Source organism: Carassius gibelio, chromosome A5 (genome assembly GCF_023724105.1).
Source record: "Carassius gibelio isolate Cgi1373 ecotype wild population from Czech Republic chromosome A5, carGib1.2-hapl.c, whole genome shotgun sequence".
Taxonomy (NCBI): Eukaryota; Metazoa; Chordata; class Actinopteri; order Cypriniformes; family Cyprinidae; genus Carassius; species Carassius gibelio.
Genome location: NC_068375.1, coordinates 38,597,256 through 38,618,795, shown reverse-complemented (window position 1 = coordinate 38,618,795; position 21,540 = coordinate 38,597,256). Strand labels below are relative to the sequence as shown.

The 21,540-nt window shown below is 35.4% G+C and overlaps 1 protein-coding gene across 2 annotated transcripts in view; it reads right to left on the bottom strand.

Moving 5' to 3' along the window:
- LOC128014899 (E3 ubiquitin-protein ligase RNF43) overlaps positions 1–21,540 on the bottom strand; it is a 59,596-nt gene that overhangs the window by 21,528 nt on the left and 16,528 nt on the right. For both annotated transcript variants that reach the window (XM_052598597.1, XM_052598596.1), the window contains exon 2: positions 3,760–3,882. In XM_052598597.1, coding sequence (XP_052454557.1) covers positions 3,760–3,882 — 123 coding nt within the window. The remainder of the gene's footprint in view (positions 1–3,759; positions 3,883–21,540) is intronic.

The following is a 21,540-nucleotide window of genomic DNA, read 5'->3' as shown; positions in this document are numbered from 1 at the left end:
CTCTCTCTCTCACACTCTCCATCTGGTTTCTAAAGCAGAGGATTAGATGTGGAGCAGAGGAGTGTTTGATTGAGAAGCGGGCAGCATGTCGAGGCACGGCTCCCGTCTCTTCCTGTTCGCTCTGACTCACGTTCCCAGCCAAACACTCGCTCCTTTCATTCGGCATGAAAACAGCGCTTTGCGGATTAAGCATTGAGCAAATATAAAGTCAGCAGCTCTTTTGGGAGCGTTCGTAATCACAATGAGCTGCAATCCCAGGCTTTTGCCTTTGATGGTTTGGCGAGGACCTTCAGCCCGAGACGCAGGGGATGTTTGGATTGTGTGGGAGACTAGGAGCAGTTTTGGGTAAATATTTGGAGCTCCTTTCATACCGCTGGACTAGTCCAGACCGGGACACTTTATGAAAGGGATATACTTTATCCACGTTACGAGCGTGAAGTCTCTCGTTCTATCTGGTGTTGACCAAACAGCACTTAAACTGAACTATAAAACCTGTGACGGAAATCAGCATCTGGTCGGAAACTGCTGTTAAAGTCTGGGAACATTTGCATTGGATTGATCTGGGATGCAAATATAGGAAGTTGAGATAGAACATTTCAGTCACGAGAGTTCAACACTGCAGAGCTATTTTTCCCAACACTAAAACCTTAAAAAACATAACTGACAGAAAGTAAAATATCAAAAAAGTTAACTATTAAATAAATGAAATAAGACTGCTGCACTGTTGGGAAACACGATATGATGTAAACAGTGAGATGACTAAACATCCACAACCATCAGACAACCAAAAGCCCTAATTTGAGCCTGGTCTTCAGGGTATTTATACTGCTGGCTTACTGAGAGCCCATCCAGAACCACTGGAATACAACGCTTTGTTTTCTTAAGAGTCCTTCAGATGTTCACTAAACAAAGTTGGATCCGCAGCAGTAATCCATCCAGGCCAATGTCGCTACCAAGGAAAGACATAAATAGGCGCTAAAAGCGGAGAATGGAAGCAGGACTGTGTGCGGTTTCCTCAGACGGGTTATTAACTCTGATTAACTTGTTGAGACTGTCTGGTTGTGTGTGATTGGTACAGATGACATGACGTTCACAAGCAGAACCATATTAAACCCAGAAAATCCCTTCAGCTCTGATCTGAGCCATCAGCTGCCTACCTAGACCACATTTATCAGCATCACTGGAGAACTCACAAACCTTCACGGAGTCAAAATGACAGGCAACGTCACATGAATCTGCAACGGATAATCCGAGGGAAATGTCCAATTAAATTAAAAAGATTTAATTCAGTACTGAAAGTTTCACTAAAAAAGAGATTCAGTTATAAAAAAAAACAGCAAACATCAGGTCTAGACAAACAGGAGAAAAAAAAAACAGCAACTTTAAATGGAAAAATGTAAAAATGTTCAATTGAATTGTGATAAAATGGATGGATGGATGACAACCAACAGACAGACAAATGACACACACAGACAGACAGATAGACAAATAGAAAGATAGACAGACAGATAGACAGAGAGACAGATAGATAGAAATATAGATAAATGACAGACAGATAAATGAAAGACAAGCAGACAGACAGACAGACAGACAGACAGACAGATAAATAGATAGATAGATAGATAGATAGATAAACAACAGACAGACAGACAGATAAAAAGACAGATAGATAAACAACAGACAGACAGATAAACAGATAGACAGAGAGACAGATAGATAAACAACAGACAGACAGACAGATAGACAGATAGAAATTTAGATAAATGACAGACAGACAGATAAATGAAAGACAAGCAGACAGACAGACAGACAGACAGACAGACAGATAGATAGACAGATAGATAGATACATAAACAACAGACAGACATATCGATAAATGACCAACAGACAGACAGAGAGACAGATAGATAAACCACAGACAGACAGACAGATTTAATGCATCCTCACTGAATAAAATTTCTTTCAAAACCTAAATTCTGCCGCCCGTCATGCTGTGTGTTCTGGCCAACCGAATTCAAATTCACACTGAAAAGGAGCCGACTCTTCAACTGTGAGTTCTGCAGGAGCAGACAGTTTGAGGATTTCAGTATGTGACAGAAGCATCTGCCATCTCTCACGTCCAGCGCCAGAGTCCTGAGGAAACGGCCCAAAGCTCAGAGCCTCCTGCTGGTGTGTCCCGCACCTCCTGCACTTTCACAGACTCCCTCACACTGTGACCTGCTAATATTAGCTGTGCCACGAGTGCATGAGGCTCTGAGGAGGCCAGCAATCTGCCTCTCTCTTTCTCTCTCTCTCTCTCTGAAACGCTGTCTCACATCTCATACTCCTACTTTCACAACACAAGCTCCATCCAGACAACTTACACAGGAAGACTACAAGTGTATCCTACACAGCAAGGGGAGAGTTGTAAATACTTGCAATAACAAACAAAATATTGTTCAAAATTATAACATCACAACCATAAGCTCATTAACTATTGGAAAGCATTTTTGTTAACTAAAATAAAGTTCAAATAAAATAAACAGAGGAAAAACTTGCAGTTAATTTTTTTTTTTAAATCAATCAGTAAAAATTTGAAATGTTGCTTACGCAAGTAAATGAAGTAAAATATTTTAAATTGAAGAATTAAAATTGCTTAAACTAAAATTAGTATACATTAAAATGAAACAGAAATAAAAAAATAATCAAAAAAAGAAAATAAAATAAAAAAAGTACCACTAAGATGAATATAAAAAGAAAAATATAAAAATAAATGCTAATATATTATTAATAAATACTATAATAGTATATAAATTATATTAAGTTGCAAAGACATCTTGTTTAAAATTATAATGCCATAATCATAAGCTCATTAACATCGGTGTTGTTATTGTCAGCTAATTCTAAAACTATTAATTTTTTTTTCATTGAATTAAATTTAAAAAGCTAAAATAAAAATTAATTAGATGAAAAACTTGTACTTGAATTTAAATGAAAAATAAGATGTTGCTTTGGCAACTAAATGAAAAATAAGTTTAACTTGAAGTAATAAAATTAAAAAAACAATCAGATATAAATTAAAGCTAAATAGAAATATATAAAGAACTATCAAAAATAACAAAAGCATATAAAAAATTACCAAAACCTAACCACCAATTGAAATTAAAAGTTAAAACATGAGAACAAATGCTAACAATCCTACAATATTACTATAATACAAAGCTGTAAAAACATTGACATCATAATCATAAGCTGATTATCATCAGTGTTGTAACTGTTAGCTAAAATTAGACTATTAAAATCATTTTCATTAACTGCAATAAAAAAAATAAAAAAAAGATCAAAAACTTGCAAAAAATACTAAAACTGAATAAGAAAAACTAATCAAAATATTAAGAGCACATAAAATTACAAACTAAAATTACAAAACTAAAATATTAAATTATTTTAAAAAATAATACAAATATTAATGAATATTATAATAGTACATACAGTAACACTAAAATAACATAACTCCCACATTTAAATATTAAATGAAAGCAACTTGCTGACCTGCAGCCAATCACAGCAGAGCTCATTTACATATTCAAAACAAGACTCAAACAGCACGTTTCATTCAAGGGGCAGAAAATGTTTAAGAAGACAAGATTATGAGTGTTTCTGGTGCAGAAAACCTGGACAAACATTATGAGAGATCTTCAATAAATCCCAGAGTGCTCGTGTGTGTGTGTGTGTGTGTGTGTGTGTGTGTGTGTGTGTGAATTTCCCCATCAGTCTTACTTTATCCAGCAGCGGCTGGCACTGTGGCACTTTGCTCTCTGGACTCTCGAGTTTGACGATGCTGATGAAGATGGTCTCCTGGCGGTCATCTTCGCTGGTGTTACACAGAGACAGGGGGTGAGACTGCGGAGAGAGAGAGAGAGATTCAGATGTAAAACCACAGCATCTGCTTTCCCCACTGTTTCCTGGATATTTATTTCTGTTTTCAGTCTTGTCAGAGTACGATGGCATGCTTTTAGAAATGTAAACTCATTCAATGTACAAGCACTCAACAAGTATGATAATGTACACTCTGCTCCACGTGACTGACAAATCAAATGAAGACACTCTTCTTCTATCTGCATCAGCTTCATATTCAAATGACACACGTGCATGAGTTCATGAAGCTGGACCGTCAGCGTGCAACGGCTCTTTGATGCTGAAGAGGCAACTTCCTGTTCCTACGCATGTGGGCGAACATTTGACTAATAGTTCACTTATCACTGAAAAGATAAAAATGACACAAAGAGAGAGAGAGAGAGAGAGAGAGAGAGAGAGACAGAGAGAATAAGTCAAAGCGTTTTTAAATAGGTCAGTACATAGGCTCATGAATATTAATTAGGTGATTTGCCCAGCATATTGAATATATATTATATTCACAACTGTTGCATTAAGATTCATTCAATAAAGCAACTATATATATATATATATATATATATATATATATATATATATATATATATATATATGTGTGTGTGCATATGTTTGCAGGTATAATTAAATTATTATATTATTTACTGCATTTCATTATTGCATATTCAATATAATTAATATTTAAGCTCATTAAACATTTAAAATTATAATATATAATTATTAATTACAATAGTTGATACATATAGAGAGAGAATAAGTATGTATCCTATATGAATTCATATTTATATATTGATGTGTCATATTAATAATAAATTAATGATATATTATAAAATGCAATTAATTAAAAATATCAATTTAGCTAAATGAAGATTCTTGCATGCACTGCTAACACTAGTAGTACGAGATTTTGCACGAGTAGTGTACAACAGAAGAGTAGTACACAAACTTCACCATTAACCATCACCAGCAAACTTCTAGTGCGTTATGAAAGTAAATTTGGGACAGAAGCATGAACGCACTGGACCCTTCCCCAAATAACCCTCCAGCATCATGAGACACACAGGCTGGTCGCTCAACGGAGCGGAAATCCCAGCGTGAAACTGAGCCGTGACATCAGCAGCTGGCAGATCAGCAGAGGACGCTGAAGTCATCGGTGCAGGAGGGCTGGTGCGCGTCAATCAAACCCAGAGATGAGGGGAAGAGGGAGAGGAGGAGGAGGAAGAAGACATGGACGGAATACTGCTTTAAAGAGGTCAGAGGTCAGGTGCTCCGGTCGTCTTCAGGATGCTCCGTGAGCACTTCAAAAGCAGAAAAACTTTCTGAAAGCCTAAAGTATATTATCATGCAAGCATGTTTTCACCACAATAAAGACAAAATTTTATTTCACAATTCAGACTTTTTTCTCTCCACCGTGTTATAATAATAATAATAATAATAATAATAAAGCAATAAGCCATTATAAATTCACTGCAAACCATGGCTTCATGAGGATTATTGCTTTTACGGTTATTCCATATATGAAGTAAGGTTACAAATAAAGTGTCGTGATTTAAACAAAAACAGTGTCCTTCCACCAAACAATGTAGTTCTTCAGAAACACTTGTAGTTCCAACAAAGTGGTTGCCGAGCAACACGCAGACGTAAACAAAGGTGTATGTTACTTTGTAATTAACAACAGCTTTGAACGCAGCTCAGCCAATCAGAATCAAGTATCAGTTTTATAAAAGTAATTTTAAACCTTTTTTTATCTCAGAATTCTGACTTTATTCTTGCAATTTTGAGTTAATACATCTGAATTTTAACTTTTCTAAGAATTGCAAGAAAAAAGTAAGAATTGTAATATAATATATATATACTTAAAAATAAAAATTTTAGTAGTTTATAATAATAATAAAAGTAGTTTAGTTTCTCGCCTTAAAAATGTTAAAAACTTTAATACTGTGAAATATTTTTACAACTGAAATTACTCTATTTCTATGTGAATATCTGTTGAAGTGTAATGTATTTCTGTGATGCTCTGCTGTATTTTCAGCATCATTCCTCCAGTCTTCAGTGTCACATGATGAAAATATGATGATTTGCTGCTCAAGAAACATTTCTTTAAAACAGTTGTGCTGCACAAAGTTTTGTGGAAACCGTGATAGATTACATTTTTCAGGATTCTTTGATGACTATAAAGTTCAGAAGAACGACATTTATTTGAAACCGAGATAATATTATACTGTCACTTTTGATCAATTTAATGCATCCGTAATGAATAAAAGTATTCATTTCTGTAAAAAAAAAAAAACTAATATATACTGTTTCCAAAAACTCTATATATGTATGTATCCCATTGGCAGGAGTCTGAGGATGTGTGGCCTTCACAAAAACCAGTGAAATACAGCTAATCATTATCTCTGGCCAGCGTATGCCAGCTCTGTTTACCATCAAGAGACCGTCCAACGCAGTCTATCATCTCCACTGGGTATTTTTATCTCACAAAGGGGCAGAAAACTAAAAACGGCATTGGTTCAGACCCCAAAACACACATCTTGATTTGGCACACACAAACAGATTATTGACAATAGTCCGCTTTGTAGAGGCATATAAAGACATTCCAGCATCATCTCCACCACAGACAGACGTCTAAAAATACTCAGGAATCAAATGGCCTCAAAACAAACCCAGGAGAGCAGAGATAATAAAGAGTTTCTGTGGTGAGCAAGTATTTCTGCCCCGGGGAGCTTCTTTCTTCTTCTGCCAGTAACACAGTTCTTCTTTCCGTCTATGTAGGTTTATTTATTGACCGTTTAATGCCAAAGCAGCAGCAAAGTCTGCTAATTCTTCCCCTTTTAATACAATTCTGGTGTTTTCTATCATTCTCTCTCAAATCATCTGTTCAGTTTCCACAGTTTCAAAGTCTCCCTGCAGTATTACAGCATCATGAAACAGAAAATCAATCAGACTCGCTCCTTCAGTTTGCATGAAGAAGAACGTGTTTACAGTGATTTGTGTCATTGTAATGGCAACAGCAACACGGATACAAAACAGATAATATTCACAGTACTACCTCATAAAAAGTTCATTTTAAACGATGTTTGCTCTGTGCATCCAGTCTCCCATAATCCTTTGCATGCATCACCCTTTTAAAAATCCAATACTTTAAAAAGTGATTTTCTTAGTATTTTTGAATCGTTTTCCAGTTCAAATATTGCAGTTTCTCAGAAAACAATACTTAGGCCACAAGTAAATGCATCTTCAATTAACATTTTTAGATCTTTGTTTCGGATAACTAGACAAAAATATTGAGGAAGAACATCACTAGTTGCATTGAAAACATCAAAAGCACAATTATTCAGCCGTGATCAAACAAGCACTTTATACTGTATGTCTGTGTGTTTGTCATGATCACAGATGCATGTGCACATGTGTATAAGAGTGATCTCAGTCCAGCGGCTGATGCATGTGCTCATCTGTCGGTTTGTGCATCTGTTTAGATATCAGTGCATTCATACACAGAAGCAGAAAATACATAGACTTCTGGCATTGTGTTTACAACATTAACCACAGAACACATCTGCTTAAGGGCTCAGACAAGAAAGAGAGAATGCTAGCTTTTGCAAATGCACGTCTGCTATATGAATGAAAAAGAAATCACTGAGTCATGCAAGAACTGGCTATAAACTTTTTGGGAGATGATCAATACCCCGTGCCCTAAAGACCGGGAAATGTTTGACAAACTACTTTCTTTCATGATTTGCCATACTTTTTAATAATACGCTAGAGTAACAGGGAAGGAGAATATATTATTGGACAAAATATATGCATGCTCCCCTACCAATAAGATGTTAGCAGTATTTTCCCACAACAGAAAAACTGTACATTTTAAGACTCTTCTGCTCCCCAAGGATGCTTAAAAAAAAGAAAAACATTATATATATATATTAGTAAAAACAGTAATATTATGAAATATTTTTACAATTTCAGATAAATGTTTTCTATTTGAATATATGGTAAAGTGTAATTTATTTCTGTGATGCTCCGCTGTATTTTCAGCATCATTCCTCCAGTCTTCAGTGTCACATGATCTTCAGAAATCAGAATAATATATTGTTTTTCTTCTAATTATTATCAATGTTGAAAACAGTTATGCTGCACGATATTTTTGTGGAAACTGTGATGCACTTTATTTTTTTAAGATTCTTTGATGAATAGAAAGAAGAACAGCATTTAATTCAAAAAAATGTAACATTATAAATGTCTTTACTCTTTATCGATTTAAGGCATCCTCTGAATAAAAATATAACATTTCTACCTTACTGTAAAACAGACTTTTGAATGGTACTGTAGCGATCAAAAAAGGTACAACCGCAAAAAGGAACCGCCCCAGTGACAGCTTTTGTACCTTTATTTCTGAGAGAGAAAAACAAGTTAACTAATATCTGGAGAAAGAGACACGGACAGAGCAAACATTTGATTTTTACTAAAGTCTCACACTGTCCATGTGGACCAGATTCAGTTAGACTGGACCAATCAGCAGATGCATTAAGTATTTATTTCGCTTCTCGTTTTATGCACAATTCCATGCATCTAGAAGTGATTTTCCCTGTTTCATGCGACTCCCAACTGTGAGGCACTCACCGAGAAGCGCCTGTCTAAAGCGGACAGGATGAAGTCTGGAAAAGTGAGTTGTGAGATGTTTGGCGAGGTTATTAGATCTACAGGAGCGAGCTCAGATTACATTGAGACGCATGGAAACCCACACCATAATGAGCCAGCCATAATGAGAGGCCGAGAGTCGGATTGTCTGCGGACTCAATGAAAGAGATCAGAAGGTATTGTGCTGCTTTCTGAGAAGAGGAAAGGAGACGCAAAATAGAAGCTGGGTAACTTCACCTGCTGAAATCATCAGGACGTTCCTCTCAGTGAAACGCTGAATGAGAAAGTGAATTACGGGTGGAGGAAACACATACTAGAAAATAGACAGGCTGCAGTAAAAATAGAGCAAAAACATGAGAGCATTACAGTGATTTTACCACAGGTTAAAGGTGATTGTGCAAAATAATATGATGCCTAATAAATATGAATAAAAAAAGTAATACTACACTTATTATCAGCGGCATTAACACTATTATTATTAACATAAAAACAACACAATGTTCCTTTTCCAAATGTAGGATATATCATACGAGGTTGTGCACAATTCAGTCGATTTGAAAATGCTTTTACATTCAAATAAAGGGTTATTTCTGTGCACATCATTCACTTCTGGATAAAATATAAGACCATATTGCATAACAATGCTTCACCAAGTGTAAAAATCCATCCCTTGTTGTTTCTTACGTCAAAATCCTCCCACATATTTCTTTTAAAGCCGTTTTGATCTGAGCAGTTTTACTCTTTACAGTTTTCAGCCAATCACAACACACTGGATAGCTGGCCAATCAGAGCACACCTCGCTTTTCATACTGATGAGCTTTGGTAAAATCAACATTTTCAGAAAGGCGGGCTATAGAGGAGAAACAATAATGTACAGTATGTGGAAAATAATGCGTTTTTTAACCTTAAACTGCATAAACATGATAAACATCATATGAACCCATTAACCGCTGGACTGGAGTGGTGTGGATTATTGTGATGTTTTTATCAGCTGTTTGGACTCTCATTCTGACGGCACCCATTCACTGCAGAGCAACCATTGGCCAGCAAATGATGCAATGCTACATTTCTCCAAAATCTTATGATGAAACCAACTCGTCTACATCTTGGATGTCCTGACGGTGAGCACATTTTCAGCAAATTAAATTTTTGTGGTAAACTTGTTCCTTAAAATCACTGTTTGAAACAGAGCTGGTGTCATTCCAGACATGAGACAAATAAGCAAAGATCATGACTTATGAAACCGGACTCAATGTCAGATCAGTGTGTGATAACACACAGGGTCAAAGTTCAACAATGTCAGACACAAACCTTCCAGCAGAGGGGGTGTGAGAACAAACACACACACACACACACACACACGCAGAGATACTTTACACACACATGCATTTGTGGTTTACGGGGACTCTCCATAGGCGTAATGGTTTTTATACTGTACAAACTTTATTTTCTATTGACCTGCACCAACTCTACACCTAAACCTACCACTCACAGAAAACTACTGGCATTTTATATACATATATATTTAGGGTTGATGTAGGTTTGGACGATAGTATATTTAGTCATTTTATAGTCTTATATAAAAGTACATGTCTTTGCAGGGTCTGATTTAAGGACCCCACCAAGTCAAACTTTTCTTATTTTACTTTGTGTGGTCTTTTGGTCCTGACAAAAACAAGTTCACACACACAGGACTGGGTCAATGGAACGACACACACTGCCGCACTGATGACCTCTCACCGTCTCCAAGGGGAAATGGTTCATCACACACACATACTGTACACACACACCCTTCACATGCACAAAACACAGCCGCACCAAACGATCTTTACAGCCAACAGAGATACACAAGACATCACAAAAGGGCTCTAGAATAACTTTTTGCACTGGTTGCACTGTAACTTTTGTGCTGGAGCACCTAAGAATAAAGTTACAGTAGGTGCACCCAAATTTCTGACCGCATCGCATTTAACACCGCAGTTTTATAAGTTCACTTCTTTTTTAATTGCTGTCCATATAAGCAATATTGACTTGTAAATGATTAACTAACAATCTGGTCAACAATGTTCTTTATTTGAAGCACAACTCTACAAGAAAGGTAACTTACTGAAAAAGTGTTGGTGCTTAAAGTGCTTCGCTGAGCTGAAAATTAAACTTAAATCATCTCTCGATAAATGAAATAAAAAGAAAATCTAAATAAAGTGTTTTAAGGGCTTTAAGTTTTTGTCAGCGGCAGACAGTGAGCCTATGTTTGATCAATTTAGCCTTCTCAAATCATCACGGCTTGCCTAAAATAAAATCTATAGATAAAAAACAGCATATAACAATGTTTAAACGTTAAACCTAGATAACTGTGTGCCTTAGGCCTATCCAATTGTTGTGTGGAGATGCTTTGCAGGACATGGAGGTGCCAGCGTGATCACTTGCATTTTTTTCAGTGAATACGCCGTCATTTTTGCTCATAAGAGTAATACATCATTCGTAGCTGCTGAGGGGTCTAGTTTTATTTCATCAAAAAATGTTGTGCTTTTATAAATTAAAGAAAAAATACATGATGCTCTTTTCGCCGTGTGAACATAGCCTAAATTAAGGATTATACAGTATAAAACCTTTAAAAAAAATCTGATGAGAAATGAACTACCAACTAAACATCTGAAACGTTTAAACTCTGCAGTTATAATGTGTTTGCATGAGAGCTCTCTCTCCGGCAGATCTCTCCTGGGACTCTGTGCATGCGGCCGAAGCCCCATAATCAGACACTGGATTGATGGTAAAGAGCATCCGTATACAAACGTCCACATCAAGGCCAGATCTTTTATTGTTGTTTTATTTTGGAGTATAAACACGACTCGCTCGCACAAACAGACTCCATGGCAACCATCTGACCAATTACAATCAGACAATTAAAAGCTCAAACTGCTAAAGTGAGTTTTGTTTTTCTCCCTACATCATTACTTCAGCAAACCAACCTAAACTTCCCGTCACTAGAAGTGTTTGCCAAGTCAACAATCTCTATAACTGGGGTTTAGGTTCGCTCAAACTACTGACCCCAAGTCAGTGTTATTTTAGCATCATAGAATCAATAAAAACTAAAATAGTATCTGAATAAGTTTTTTTTTTTTTTTTTTTTTATAATTTTTGCTTTTTATTTGTTATTTTAATACATAAAAGTTAAACATCATAAAATAAAATTCACATTTTATTACATTAAGAAATAATATAAAATAGCAATAAATAAAATCTTTAAATCTAATAATTGAATTTAATGGTATACAGAAAAGAAATAAAAAATAAAAGTATAAAATTATAGTATAGAAATGATAGTGCCATTCATTATAAACAATACTTTTGTGTGCTTGACGTTAATTGCATTATATGAAGTCATATGATGCTGAATGCATTATTTCATTAAGTCGCTTTGAAATATAAGATTCAGATGATAGAAAAAAAGCTAATAAGAAAATATGCAAGGACTTTCATTTGTGAAACTCTAAATCATCCTATCTTTTTCAAGACATAAATTGCATAGATTGAAATCTGAATCCTGCATGTTCTACTGGTAATTTCATTTTCATTTTCATTTTGCACCAAACGTTGCACAAATGATTGGAAAATGTAAATGTAAATACAGAAATGCATTGCCATTTTACATATTGCATTGTCATTTTGCATATTACATCCCAAATTGAGTAATGCTACCCATATGCTTCCATACTACTGTGTCTCTGTGTGAATGAATGAATGGCAGAGATGTGCGGGTTTGTTTACTACATAGACTGAAGCAAGGACATCACTAGGATTGGATGCCAAGGGGGGGCTTAGCCTCCAGAGTATTTGGAACTTGAGTTAGCAAAATCTTTGCACTCACATACAAGCATGTGTGTGTATTTATATATATATAGAATAATTATACACAGTCAGAGTACACACACATTTATTATGTAAATACCAACTTTTATTTTGGATGCGATTAATCATGATTATTCATAAAAAAAAGTAAAATTTCTTTAACCGCCCCAACCCGACCCGCGGGTTATGAGGCGGCCTATAATAATTCATCAAACTGCCCAGCTATTTCACTTCAGCACCTCAGACGTACATTGTCTGCAGATATAAAGTATTTCATTGCACTTTAACAAGTAATCTGAACGGCCTATATATGTGTATGAGTTTAATGGGACAGTTATGTTAGAGTGCATCTCATTCTGGTTTCTGTGACCGTGCTTGGGCTCGTCATGAAGCGCGCGGTATGGAGGCCTAACGATGGCCTAAAACAGGCCTAACGATGTCCCTGGACTGAAGCGTGTGACGCTTGCAGTAATTTGCCATCTCAGTGAGGACATAAATACATAAACAACATCACCAGAACTGTTCTGAGTCATTTCACAAGCATTGTACCGTTTCATTTGAGTAAAACCAGGGTCCGTTTAAAGGTATTCATGGCAACCCTTCAAAATAAAAGTTCATTTTTACATAAAGGCATTGTGCCAGAAATATTACTATTATTTAGCAGAATGTATGTGATACTGCTACTGCTGTTGAAAAAATTCATAAAACTTTATTTTTTAAAGAAATAAAGCACACAATATTTCTTCCATGTTTTAATTTTAATAGCAAATCCCCTTTATTTACATAAAAATATAATGTGTTTCAATTTCATTAATTAAAAGACAAATTAAATTTGGGGGAAACTTGTTTACGTTTTTTTATAATTATATTACTTGTAAAAAAAAAATTTAACAATTGTAAATAAGTATAAAGAATGGCATTGGTTTTATTTTTAGTTATGATATTTGTTTTTTATTTTTGTGTTTTGCTTTGGTACCGAAATTGGTAACGAGAACCATGGATTTTCACTGGTATCGGTACCGAATACTGAAATTTTGGTACCGTGACAACACTAATCAGAATTTCATTGCATTAGATGCAAAATATCAACAAATGCTACAGGATCTTTTCTCCAAACTAAGGGCCATTTACAGAGAAGGTGTTTTTCCAAGGTGCTACTTTTGTAAACAGATGTGTATGAATGTTGAGCTTGTGTCCTGCTTCTTCTGAAGCACACATGTGCTGATAAGAACTTCAACTATCACATGCAGCGTCACTCAACGACAGATCCAGAACAGTGGACCAATCAGAAGACCCCGGAGGCGGGACAAGCGTTGCAAAGCTTTGTTTAAAGTAGCAAGTTGGCATGGCAACGGTTTTATTTGACAGCAACATGGTGTAGGAGGCAATGTTATTTCCGTTGTTGCATCACGTCTCAAAAGTGCGTCTCGAGATCCTCATGCTTTCATATTTTAATGCAACCACATTCAATCATTTTAAAAAGGGAAGGTTCAGATACTTAAGTATGAAACATTGTTTTGATGTAAACATCCAGATATATCAAATGTACTGATTTGTTGAGACACACACTCATGGAGAAGTGAGCGTCAGGAATGCTCTCCCAGAGTAAACACTGCTGCGTCACGCTTTGATGTCTGGAGTCTCTCTCTCTAACACTAAACCCTCTTCATCGCTGCCATGAGCCCAACAGACAACAAGAGGAGAAACACAGCTCACACGATGGGAGACAATAATGCCTACAGTAACAATCTCACACACACAGTCAGCCGCACAGTCACACCTGCAACAGGCGCCCAGTTCACACACACACACACACACACACACACACACACACACACACACACACACACACACACACACACACAGAGAGCGGCCAGCACCATCCCATAATGATCATGACCACTCTATCAATGCTGGAACATTACAGGACATGATTCAGGTAAGCAGAGGAGTGAGTGTATGTGTGTGTGTTTGTGTGTGCTCTTTTTTTTGTGACATTTCAGGACACAACTCTGTATAATGTCATGGGTATGACACAGGTATTACAAGGAGAGGGTGACTTATGAGGACATAACCCATGTCCCCATTTTTCAAAACACTTATAAATCATACAGAATGAGTTTTTTTGAGAAAGTAAAAATGCACAAAAAGTTTCCTGTGAGGGTTAGGGTTAGGTGTAGGGTTGGTGAAGGGCCATAGAATATACAGTTTCTACAGTATAAAAACCATTACACCTATGGGATGAACACACTTTACACAAAAACAAACGTGTGTGTGTGTGTGTGTGTGTGTCACCTTGCAGCATTTGAGCTCCAACCTGAACCTCAGGACACGATCAACAACAGAAGAAAATGGAAAATACCGTCTAAAATGCAACTTGCTCAAAATTTCTATCATATTTGTGATCACGCTTACACACCAATATTTAGGAAAACGGCACTGATATGACTTAACTACAAATATAAAAACAATTTACTGCATTTTGCAGACTCTTTTATCCAAAGCCACTTACAGTGCACTCAGGCTAACCTTTTTTTGACCAGTATCTGTATTCACTGGGAATCGAACCCACAACCTTTTGCATCGATAACACAATGCTCTACCACTGAGCCAACGTGTTGTTTTTGTTTTGTTTTTTGCAAAGTGTGTGAAATCCACACGCGTCATTTAAACAACAACTAGGATATTATTGCAGATGACAAATATTGCACACGTCTAATTCTCATTCATGCCGTTTGGATTCCAAAGCTTTTCTGGGCTGTAAAGCGTGTGACAGAGCGTCACAGAGAGCTGCGGTCGCGCTGGACACACACCAGCTTCAACAGGCCTCTGTTTTCACAGCATGGTGCCACCTCGCTCCAAACAGAGACACGGCGCCTCCTCTTCAGCAGCAGACAGAAAAACACAAGAGGAAAAAATAAAGCATCGCTCCATCTTCATTTGTGTCACGGGCCGCTCTGGGCCGGCGTTCCCAAACCCCATCAGAGGCGCAGGGGGAAGTCATCAGCATGAAAATCCCCTCCGCACCCACAGCTCCACATCATCCCGCTTTAAAGTGTATTTTTGACATAATTACAGAAGAGGGCGAAGCGTCTTGAGTCATGATCCGGGCCCGGAACCATCGTCCTCGCCGGCTACAAACACATAAACACAGGCCTGCGTCCCTCAAACACACACCACCAGCGCCTTCTGCTCCAGATCCAGACGCTTGATGTTTTCAGCCCTCGCTCCTCCTCTTCTCTTCCTCCTCCTCCTCTTCTCTCGGAGGGATTGAAACAAGAGTAATTTAACAAGTCTCCCAAAACGTCAAATCTGAGATGAGAGAAAAACATCTTTGGCTATTTGACAAAAACAATTCGGCTTGTTACTTTTAAGAATTTGTAAGAGATTGAGTCTCAGACAGGTGTCAAAACAAAAAAATGCAATGGGTTTACGTCTTGCATACACTGTATAACGTTCAAAACTTTAACGAAGGATGCGTTAAATTGATCAAAAGTGACAGTAAATGCTAAATAAATGCTCTTCTTTTGGACGGTCATTAAAATATTGTGCAGCACAACTGTTTTCAACACAGTAAATGAGCAGTAAATCATCATATTATTCTGATTTCTGAAGATCATGTGACACTGAAGACTGGAGGAACGATGCTGAAAATAGAGCGGAGCATCACAGAAATAAATTATATTTTCACAGATATTTGCATAGAGAACAGCTGTTTGAAGTTGCAATAATATTTCACAATTTTACTGTCCTTTTAATCAAGATCGGTGAGGAGAAGAGACTGCTTTAAAAACATTTAACCCATTGAGATTTCTTTCTTTTAACAGCCTGCTGGCTTTTAATATGTATTTTGCCGTATTGCTTTAACAGAGATCTTCTGCTTCTGCTGTTTGAGGAGCATCAGTGAGGAAATATACACGGTTTACAAATCTTGGGATAAACCAGAGTGACTTCATGATTACAACGACTAGAAATCTGAGACGCATGACAGAAGCAGGCCAGGACGCCTTGCACGGGGCTCCTCAACTCATTTCCTTCTGGCATCTGTTTTTCAATCTCCACATCTTCACTCTGGATTTCCATCACAGCTGATGAATCCATTAGAGATTTATCACATGGGGTCATTTCTTCTTAGGAACACAACCGAACTTAGCATTAAAAAGGATCCTCACTGTCAAACATGAGCAACTTATGAACAAATCACTCTTAAATATAAGACTCACTGGGAAATGTCCTGAAAAATACAAGCCTAATGTAACTTTTTGGCGGATCTTAAAGGAGCAATTACATACATCATTTCTGTACAATAAAAGTGCACAGTATTTTCTTGAGCTCTAAACATTATTATGAACATGGTCTGCTTTTGCAATGAAAAAGAGAACAAGTGAAAATAAGCAAATAAAAAATAAATTAATAAACAGAGACGAATAAAAAGAAAAATGACAAATAAAGAATAAATTAATAGACAACTAAATAAATTAATACATAGGCTAAACGAGAAAAGAAAAATAAACAAATAAATAACGACAAATGACAAAGACATAAATAGAAAAATAAAGAAAAAAATGATGAAAAGAATAAATTAATAGACAACTAAAAGAAAGACATAATAAATAGACAAACAAATAAAATAACAGAGAAATAAACAGATTTAAAAAAGTAAATGACAACCAAAGACAAACAAATAAATTAATAGCCAACTATATAAAAATAAATAGAAAAAATAAAAACAAACACAAAATGAAGATAAATGAATACAATAAATCACAAAGACATAATAAATTGACAAATAAAGCAAATAAAACAAATAAATTGACAAATAAAGAATGAATAGGCAAAATTAAAATACAAATAAATAGATCAAGAAATATAAAGAAACTAATATATAAATGTTAATATAAAAATGTATTTAAAAATAAAATAAAAACAATTAATTCAACAGACAAATAAATAAAATACAAAAAGACAAATAAATAAATACCCTACACAGGATAATTTTCACTGTTGTTTGCATTACACTTTTGAGATTTGGGGACAGTAACCGAATGAATCATACTGGAGAGAGAGAGTACACGAGAGAGAGTAATTTTTAATATTTCTGTGAACAGTCCTCCAAATAAATGTCAAATGAGCGATTTGATCAATCTGACCGTTTAAAGCCTAATGCATCTTTCGGTCAGATCTTAGAGACGTCAGTCGTACATGCCTGATGTTTCTGTCGCTGCGGATCATGCGTGAATCGCTCTGAGATCGTGTTCTTGAAGAAAGCGCAGTATTATTAGAGTAACAGCTCTAGAACCGTAATCGCTTCTCCAGAATCAGCCTCTGTTCTTCTTCCATTCTGCGGCTGAAAGCAGATGAAAGTGAAGCAGTCGGGCTCGGGAGGAATAGCTACAGGGTTCGAGTTTCATTTTCAAAACACGCTGGTAAAAAACCTGACTCACTAAAGATACACAACCAGCAGCTTCTGAGTTAGGACTCTGCCTCGAAGGGTAAAGCCCAGAGAGACTCTGACCTCTGACCTCTGAAATCAGATTCTGTGCATTCATCACTTCCTCCATGAGCAGCACTTCTCCCGTCCTGAGGGGACAGGCGATGGAGACGCCGCGGCTGGAAGACCATGGGATTTAACCAAGACACCAAGACAAAACCTGACTGTGTGTGATGGTGAATTACTCCAAAACATCTACAAATATCCAGCTCTTCTTCTACCCCAAAATCACACATGAGGAAATCAATGCATAAATAAATGCACAACAAAATAAAAGTCAGTAATTATAATAGAAGATAATAAAATCTTATATTTATAAGATTATGGAGTGTATAAATGTATACATTAAAATTTTTAAATTAATAAGAATTTATAATAAATACAGGATGATTTTTTTTATTAGTGTAGTAAAGTTATATTTAAAATAGTTATACTTATACATTTAAAAATAAATGTAAAAATGTTTGTTATTTTTTAATTTGTAAATAAAAAACAGAAATAAATATGCATAAATTACGTTTTTATTACGTTTATTAAGTTCTAATTATTTAGTAATTATATATATTATATACACAATTTTAAGGTTTAAGCTATTACATTTTATATTATTTATTTATATTAGATAAAAGTAATAAAGCATGTCAGTCTGAATGATTTATTATTTTAGTATATTATTATTATTATTATTATACATAAATATATATATTTTTAAGCTTTAATAAATTATTTTTAAATATGAGCTAATAAATAAATAAATGCTACACAGGATGATTTTCATTAGTAATATGAATGTATAAATCATTAAATCTTTTAAATGTTCATTTTTAATTGTTAACTCAAAAGGTATAAGTTTAAAAAAATAATAAAAGCATAAAAAAATTAGTAAATGAATTTACTGAATTTCTCAATATTTTTATAATATAATTTTATGTTAAAGTTTAAAGAGCATTGTTTTACTGTAATAAAGTAAAATAATTTATTTATAACTATAAAGACAATTACACATTGATTTATTCAAGATAATATCACAATGAAATAAAAATGCTAATAGTTCTTTTATTTTTCTCCCTACTTTTGATTTATGAGCCACTCATTAATCTACTATGCGTGGTTTTGCACATGACAAACTTTTAGTTACACTATTGACCCAAAACAACAATAAATCTGAACACACTTGAATCAGACGGACGAGGAAGCAGACGAAAGCAGACGAGTTTTGGAAAAACATCTGGGGTGTTTTTGGCGGTGGGGTCACAAAAAATATCCCAGCTCTGTTTCAATGTCTGAGCCTTTGTAGGCAAGCCAGGACACAGCTAGAGATCACTCACACACACACACACACACACACACACACCTGCACCAGTGGCTAGAGAGAATGAAAGAGAGTCATCTCTCAGATCAGTAAACCTTCATAGACGACGCAATAAATCAGTTCAGAGGTGAAACGCTGGCAGTCAAACGGAGCGTATATTTGGTGAACAAGCCACACTGCCACATGGGTGGCCTACACACCCTGATCCACACACACACACACACACACACACACGGTTAACTCTTCACCAGTGACAGACAGCAGCTAATGAAAAACAGTCAAGCTCTTGGTGCATGAAGACGATCTGTAAAGTTGCAAAGACTAAAGTCTCAAATCCAAAGAGATATTCTTTATCAAAGTTAAGAGTCCCCCACTAAAACGACTCGTTATGACACGCCCCCACATCTCTACATCACTGTGTGGGAAGATTTGCATAATGCCGCCCAAATGTTCACGTGAAGAAAGACGGCGTAACTTTTATTCTCGTTGTAGTATTGTCATATAGACGCTGTGTGTTTCACTGTGAAAGCCAAACTACTTTGTTTGCTCTTCCAGAAGAGGACACGACTAGAAATCACGTTTATATCACGTCTATAATTGGCTTTATGTTTATCTCTTGTCGCTCTGGCCGGACACAGCATCACAATATTTTAAAGCTGCAGTAGGTAACTTTTGTAAAAATATATTTTTTACATATTTGTTAAACCTGTCATTATGTCCTGACAGTAGAATATGAGACAGATAATCTGTGAAAAAAATCAAGCTCCTCTGGCTCCTCCCAGTGTCCTATTGCCATTTGTAGAAACTCCATCGCTCCCGGTAAAAAACAACCAATCAGAGCTGCAGTCCGTAACTTTGTTTGTGTTCAAAATGTAGAAAAATGAACATAGTAAGCGAGTACACCATGAATCCATTTTCTAAACCGTGTTTTTAGCTTGTCCTGAATCACTAGGATACACCTATAATAAGTGTTTATATTCGGACTATTTTAGATTGCTTCAGGGATACCGCGGCGGAGTAACCCAGTACCTTTGTGATTCTTCATAGACATAAACAGAGAGAAGTAGTTCCGGCTACGATGTTCTTCCGCAAGACGCAAGCAGTTCTGTTTATTAACCGCTAGAGCGTCAAAAGTTACCGACTGCAGCTTTAAGGAGCTTAACATTTACATCACACGCTTGAGATATTCGGCCAATCACAACGCACTGGATAGCTGGCCAATCAGAGCACACCTCGATTTTCAGACTGATGAGCTTTGGTAAAATCAACACGTTTCAGAAAGATGGAGCATAGAGGAGGAACAATGATGTACGGTATGTGGGAAATATAGATTTTTTTTTAACCTTAAACCGCATAAACACATTGCATTACACCAAAATAAACCAAATAAATGTTCTTTTAGCAGCATCACATGACCCCTTTAAAAAACTTGCTCGGCCTGTGAAATGACCTCTTGACCTGCATTCTGCATCGCTCTACACAGACAAAAATAAACTAATTAACTAAATAAATAGACAAATAAAGTGAAAAAAATACAGGAAAAAATATAGAGAGAGGAAAATTTTATTTTTTTTGTACTTTTTAAAATAATTTTTATACCATTTTATAGTCAATATATTTCATACTATATAATTTTATTATACATCCTATAACCTATTATTTTGATAGAGGCAATATATGTACATCAACATATCTTTTAATAGCTACACCTTGTACTGTATAAATAATAAAATATTTAATAAACACACACATATATATATATATATATATATATATATATATATATATATATATATATATATATATATATATATATATACATATATATATATATATATATATATATATATATATATATATATATATATATATATATATATATATATATATATATATATATATATATGAGAAATAAATAAAAATTAATTAAATAAAAATTAAGGAGACACATATAAAAAAAGAAAGCATATATAAGTTAAGTTTTGATTGTTTTTTTTATTTTTTATTTTTTTGTATGTGTTCTTTTGAAAATCTAATAACAACTAAAAAAATAAAAAATAAAAAAATGAAAAAATATATATTTTTATTGCACATTGCAGATTTCAATAAAGCACACTGACATCTTGACGGTGATTAAAAGTTTCCCACAGTCCTGCAAAAGCAAACAGACGGCTAAATATAAATCACATCAAACAGAGTCTGAATAAAAAGCAGAGACTTCACCTGCGCTGCTTCACCACAACACACACAACACATGTACAGTACAACTACAGACGATAAACCACACAAACACAGCACACTGCAGCCCGTCCTTTAACAGAGAGATTCAAGAGAAGCTTATGACTCACAACTCTTC